The sequence below is a fragment of the Monoraphidium neglectum genome (assembly GCF_000611645.1).
Source record: "Monoraphidium neglectum strain SAG 48.87 unplaced genomic scaffold scaffold01298, whole genome shotgun sequence".
NCBI classification, from domain to species: domain Eukaryota; kingdom Viridiplantae; phylum Chlorophyta; class Chlorophyceae; order Sphaeropleales; family Selenastraceae; genus Monoraphidium; species Monoraphidium neglectum.
Genome location: NW_014012330.1, coordinates 1 through 6,188, shown reverse-complemented (window position 1 = coordinate 6,188; position 6,188 = coordinate 1). Strand labels below are relative to the sequence as shown.

The window sequence follows — 6,188 nt, the reverse complement described above, 5'->3', positions numbered from 1 at the left end:
GCGCAGCGGCCGGCGTCGGCAGTGCAGGGGCTCGTGCGCCGGAGGTTGCCGGCGCCACGGGTGCGGCAGCAGAGCCAGCTGGTGGTGCCGCTGCAAAGGGCGCTGCCGTTGCGGCGGGCTCAGGGGCGGCCTGGCATGCATTTACAGGCAGCAGCAGCGGCACGGCAGCGGCGGGCCCCGCGGAAGCTGGAAAGTCGGGCACTGTGGGGGCTCTGCTGGACCGGGAGGCGGCCGCGCGGCGGGGGCGAGACGGTGCGGCGCAGCAACCCAATGCACAGCGGCGCCGGGAGCCGCCTCAGCAGCAGCAGCAGCAGCAGCAGCAGCAGCAGCAGCAGGGCCAGCTGCCTGTGGCCAGCAAGGCAGGCGTCCAGCCCGACCAGCAGCCCGGCGCCGGCGGCCGCTACCGCGAGCTCGTCGCGCGCTGCGCCCGCGTGGCCGCCTTGCAGCGGATGCAGGCGTGCCTGCGCGCGGCGGCGGAGGGGTGGGAGTACCCTGCAGAGGGGCAGCCGCTCATCGAGCCAACCCACGAGGGCGCATGGCCAGGCGATGCAGGCGCCGGCACCGGCGCGCACGCGCCTGTTGCGGTCGCGGTGGCGAAGCGCGAGCGGCTGGCGGCGCTGCGCGTGGTGTTCCACGCGAGCCAGGGCGTGCTGGCGGGGCGGCGCGGTGGGGGCACGGCGGCGGCCGAGGTTGTGATCGTGATCTGCGTGGTTACGCTGTGCTGCGCGTATGTGAGCAGGAACAGGCGGCTGCCCCTGCCCTTGCCATGGCGGCTGCTGGCGCGGCTGTCGCTGCGGTTTGGGGGCAAGAAATTCCACAGAATAGACTAGCCTCCTGATAGCGGGGTACACATAGGCATCCCGACAAACCTGCAACGGCGTGTAAAGTCGCTAGCAGCTCTTGCCGACCCTGACTCCGGATGGTGGCCCTCATTGTTCCCAGCTGCATGCGTGACCTGGCGCGAGCGAGCAGCACAGCATTGCCAATTGTCGGTTCATGAAGCCTGGGCCGATGTTATATAACGGAGGCCTTGTATCAAGTTTCAGCCCCATGCCAGGGGCATCCACTGACGTACTGCCCCCACGCCAATGGCCGTGCATCTTCTTGGCCGTCAGCACCAGCTGAAAGGGTCTCATGGGTGCCATTGGGATGGTGGGTACACTGTGCGCACCGCCGGCGCGCGCCCCATGCAACGAGTTGACCCATCTCGAGCTGCACCATGGCGTTTGTGCTGGTTTCAATTGGTGCTTGGAAAGTGGGCACGCTCATGACTTGCAGACGCATTAACAGGTCAATTGCTTTACAATTGAGCTAGTAAACGGGCCCTAGCTGCACCTGAACGCGAGATCGAACATCCAGACTGCGATGCGCTCTGCTCTTTGTACTTTCACGAGCTCGACGCGTGTCTGCCACTTTCTCGGCGCGCCTTGCCTGCACGCGCGACCGCCCCGCGGCGCAGCGCGAAGTGGCCGGCGCAGCAGCTGCAGCGCGGGTGCGGGTGCCGCTGCATCTAGCAGTGCACATCGGCGTATGGCAAGCGCAGCAGCAGCCACGGCAACCAATACGCCATTCAGCAGTGGCGAGCAGCAGAGGGACGAGGCTGACCCCATAGTGCAATGGGTGGTGCTTCGTCGGGACCTGTGGGGCGACCAGGGCTGGCCGCTGGGCCCAGTGATTGCACAGGCGTGCCACGCGTCGGCCGCGGCGCTGCTGCTGCACCTTGAAGACGACCAGACACGTGCCTACGTGGCGCCTGATGCCATCGACCACATGCACAAGGTGCGGCTGCACGGATGCCTGCCCATCGGCCGCCAGGAACGAGCATTGGATGTCATCCAGGGGGTGGGTCAATGCAGTCGTGCAGGCTGCACCGAGAACCCATCGAAGAGTTGACCTCTACAACATATCCGCATGGTATCAAAATCACCAGACACCAACCACTGCTATTGCAGGTGGTGCTAGAGGTCAAGGGGGAGGTGCAGTTGCTCAATCTAAGCGAGAAGCTGGGAGCGGCCGGCATCAGCCACAAGCTCTGGGTGGAGCAGCCCGAGAACTTCCCAACCTGCCTGGCCACAAAGCCGTACCGGCGATCCGAGGCGGGGCAGCATTTCAAGAAGCTGCAGCTCTGCAAGGCGGCGCTGGGACAGAAACCGACGGCGGGGGCGGTCGGCGCCACGTGAGGGGTAATGTTATCTGGGATCATGCACGGGCGTGGCAATGCCATGCTTGACAGTCACATGCACGACAGATGAAGCTTCTGCACATTAAAATTCTAGCGCTGTGCTTTGCGACATGGCAGCACGCGCCCTGGCAAGGCGCGGCGCAGCTGCTTTGTGAGCACAATGTACGACGGCTCTGGCGGCAGTGCTCGCCATGCCAACTCCTGGCACAGCAAATTGACATGTACGTCGAGCAATCATCCAACCGGCTCTTGGATATTCTGCAGTACGGCGCACCAATTCTTATGCAAATGGCACAGAGCACACCGAAGCAGGTCCGCTGCAGGCCCAACCCAGACACTGGCAGGTGACGCAATGCGCAGGATGGAGACTGGCTGCAGTGGCTGGTAGAGTACAATGTGTGTTAGGTGCACTTAGGTAGTCGGGTGACTGTGATAGATGGGCTCTCTGTGGTGTGATGAGGGAAGCAGGAAAGTTGCGTCCGCCAGTTCCACATTCCTGGATAAGGCGGACGATTTTGAAACTTGAGCGGCACTCATACCCGGACTCGAGTGCAACGAATCTGATGCAGGGATTGATTTCCGCGCTTATTTTCCAAATCGAAAATTGTAGCGTCTCTGCACACTGACACAGATCATTACTGGCGCGAAACTCGTAGCGGGTGACTGTGGCGGTGCTAGCGGTGCTGTGATTGGTGTGAATATTTTGCTGTGTGGATAGCAACCTCATCACATCATCCATGGCGTTCGACGGTGCGATCTTGGAGGCGGGGGGGAACCATTTGCCACGACGCATCGTCTAGACCGCTCGCGGCGGGCGCTTGTCGTTCGAAAATTTCTCCACATTCGATACAAGCAGCATCAGCACGCATGTATAGGCCCCGACATGGCTCGCACCTGCCGCCTTGGCGCTTGTGCATTTGCGCAAGCATCCAGCGCCCTGCCAGGCCTCCGCCCACCCGCACAAGCCTCAAATCACGTGCCCCCCCGCCGCCGTGGCCCCCCACAGAGGGCCGCGTGTACACCAGCTATGGCGACGACGACATGCTCGGCGGCGGCGACGAGGCCGGCGGGCGCCGCGACCCCGGGCGGGTGGTGCGGGCGTTCAAAGAGTTTATCAAGACCCACTTCACCCACGACCGCCGCGAGGTCGAGGACCCCCTCCTCTACAGGTGAGGCGACCCCACTCTGATCTGCACGCAGAGCAGCCTGCGCAACGGCGCGCCGGGGCCGCACGGCGGGAAGACCCCACTGGATCCGCCGCGCCTGCTGCCGCGACACACAACGCGGGTGCGCCGCGTCGCGTGCGCAACTCGCCCCTCCCCGCAGGCAGTCGCTGAACAAGGACCCGAGCAGCCTGCTGGTGGACCTGGTGCACGTGCGGCTGCACGACGCGGCGCTGGGCGCCGACCTGGAGGCGCGCCCCGCGGAGCTGCTGCCGCTGGTGCGGGCGACGCGGGGGGCCGGCGCGGCGGCGCACGCTGCGAGGCAGGGGGCGGGGCGGAAGGGGGAGGGACCGAGGAGCCGATGAGATGCCAGAGGGCAGACGGCCGGTGGGCTGCAGGGCGAGCGGCTCCGCGCACAACGCTGCGACGTGTTGCATCGTGGCAGCGCCGCACACCTCCTTCGAACCCGCGCGCGCCCCTCGCCCCTGCCGTCCTCCGTATTGTTGCCGCCCAGTTTGAGCGGGCGTGCAAGGAGGTTCTGCGGGAGGACCACCAGCTGGGGCCGGACGGGGAGCAGAGGGAGTTTGCTGACGTGCAGGTGCGGTGGCTGGAGGGTGACAGCTGGAGGGTGACAGCAGACGCGAGGGGCGCAGCGGGGGCCTGTGGGGCGTCTTGGCGCTGACGGGGGCAGGCGAACCACCGGCGGCCGCACGGGGGCCGGGCGTGGCCAGGCGGCGGGCGGGCGGTCTGGCGCCGGGCGCAGCGGCGCGACGCGGCGGGCCGCGTCGGGATCACCGTTTTTGGCCTGATGGGATCTTTCTACGAACCAGAACCAGAGCCCCAGGGGACCCCGCTCTCTCAAACCTTTCTCCCCCCTCCCCCCAATCGCACTGCCCAGGTGATGCTGTACAGCAGCGAGGCCTTTGGGCCAGGCGGCGTGCGCGACCTGTCGAGCGAGCGCGTGACTAAGCTGGTGCAGCTGCCCGGCATCGTCACCAGCGCCGCGAAGCCCAAGGTAGGGCTGACAGCCGTGGCAGTGCGGGGCGCAAGATGCCTGGCAGCGGATAATTCTGGCCTCCCACCGCTCCGGACTCGGGCGGAACCCCAACCCAGGGGGCCCCGCACAGCCTCTGGTAATGCCAGGGGGCAAGGAGGAACGCACGCGTCATGCAGTCGCCCCTCACATACCCTGTGCCGTTCACATGCGAACCCCCTGGGTAAACTCCTAACCCCCAACCGTAAACTAGGCGGGCTGCCCTAAACCTTAATCCCCACCCACGGCTCAATCAATCTGCCGCAGCACAAGGCCACGTACATCAAGGTGCAGTGCAAGGAGTGCCGCGCGGTGGAGACGGTCCCCTGCCGCCCCGGCCTCGGCGGCGCGCTCATCCCCAAGCAGTGCATGGCGCAGGTGACCGGGCCGGCGGCGGGGGCGAGGGGGGGGGGCTGACCCACGCACACACGCAGCTCCCAGCTTCACCCTCAGGGGGAACCTCGCCAACGCACCTGCTAGGGGTCTTTGCTCTCTGAAGTGCATGCGCCTGCCATCCCGAGCTGCCTCAGACCCCTACTCGCCCCGCCCGCCATATCCACCCCAAGTTTGGTCAACCAAACCATTTGCGGCGCTGCTGTCTAATCCGACCATCCCCCCCCTCCCCTCCCCGCCCAGGCCGGCGGCGGCGGCCCCAACGGCAAGTGCGCATACAACAGCTTTGTTGTGCTGGGGGACAGGTCAAAGTTTGTTGACCAGCAGACGCTCAAGCTGCAGGTGGGTTGCTGGGCACGTGGCCTGGGGAGATGGGTGTGAGAGGGTGGTGGGGTGCGTTGCGCAGGGCAGTTGTGGTGTGCGGCGTGTGCGCTTTCCGGGGAGCAGGGGTGAACGAGTTAGGTGTGGCCGGGCCAGGATGGCGACGCCTTTGCCTATGCTGCGCAGCTGAGCACCCTCCCGTCCAGCAGACCACCCACTTGACCCGTGCGCGGGCTTCCACCACCGCAAGCCCTGTACCTGACTGCACACGCATGTGCGCGCGCACATACACACACACACACACACACACACACATATACACACACGTGCACACGCGCATGCTTGCACACATGCACACTCACTCACAACCGCACGTACGCGTCCTTGCCGACCCCGCAGGAGCGCCCCGAGGACGTGCCCACGGGGGAGCTGCCGCGCACGCTGCTGATGGTGGCGGACCGCCACCTGGTGGGGCGCGTCAGCCCGGGGACGCGCGTGAGGGTCACCGGCATCTACTGCACCCACAGGAGCCAGGTGGGAGCTTGCGGGGCAAGAGGGAGGCTTGTTTATTGGATCATGTGTGTGTGTGTGTGTGTGTGTGTGTGTGCGTGCGCGTGCGTGCAGGCATGCACTTGTGGAAGGATGCCATTCGCGTGTGTGCTGTAGGCATTTGTGTGGGGGCAAAACGAATGGTGAGGCCGCGTGTGCGCCTTGCACACCGGCTGCCAGGGATCAAGGGCAGCCAACAACCCGTGCGGCGCTGTGTGTCCCTTCCTGGGCCGCCTGGCAACCACTCGGCCCTCCTGCGTCCCCACACACGCCCCCGCGACACTCTTCCTGCCCACACACCAAAGAGCCCACCCAGCTGCTGACAACCCACCCCCTGCACACCCCGTGTTCAACCCTCCACCCCTGACCACCCCCCCAAGGCCATGGACAAGGGGTCATCCTTCAGCCTGCAGCAGCCCTACCTGCGTGTGGTGGGGCTGCAGGAGGAGTCTGACGCACACAAGGACGAGGCCTTCAGGTGGGGAGGGGGGTTGCACGAGTGTGTGGGTGCGTGGATGATCGTGGGTGGCTGTGGGTGGGGGTGGGT

At 65.8% G+C, this 6,188-nt stretch overlaps 2 protein-coding genes across 2 annotated transcripts in view; both read left to right on the top strand.

Annotated features, from left to right (window-relative positions):
* MNEG_7376 (hypothetical protein) overlaps window positions 1-2,180 on the top strand; it is a gene marked incomplete at both ends in the record, with an annotated part of 6,745 nt that extends 4,565 nt beyond the window's left edge. Inside the window, 3 exons of the mRNA XM_014044151.1 lie at window positions 279-727; window positions 1,578-1,779; window positions 1,953-2,180. Coding sequence (XP_013899605.1) covers window positions 279-727; window positions 1,578-1,779; window positions 1,953-2,180 — 879 coding nt within the window. The remainder of the gene's footprint in view (window positions 1-278; window positions 728-1,577; window positions 1,780-1,952) is intronic.
* A 739-nt stretch (window positions 2,181-2,919) lies between these two features.
* MNEG_7375 (putative DNA replication licensing factor MCM5) lies at window positions 2,920-5,964 on the top strand (the record flags this gene model as incomplete). Its single annotated transcript, XM_014044150.1, has 9 exons — window positions 2,920-2,932; window positions 3,189-3,351; window positions 3,509-3,623; window positions 3,860-3,943; window positions 4,244-4,360; window positions 4,646-4,756; window positions 5,015-5,113; window positions 5,492-5,626; window positions 5,947-5,964. The coding sequence occupies 9 exons, from the start codon at window positions 2,920-2,922 to the stop codon at window positions 5,962-5,964; spliced, it is 855 nt and encodes a 284-aa protein (XP_013899604.1).
* Window positions 5,965-6,188: the final 224 nt, after the last annotated feature.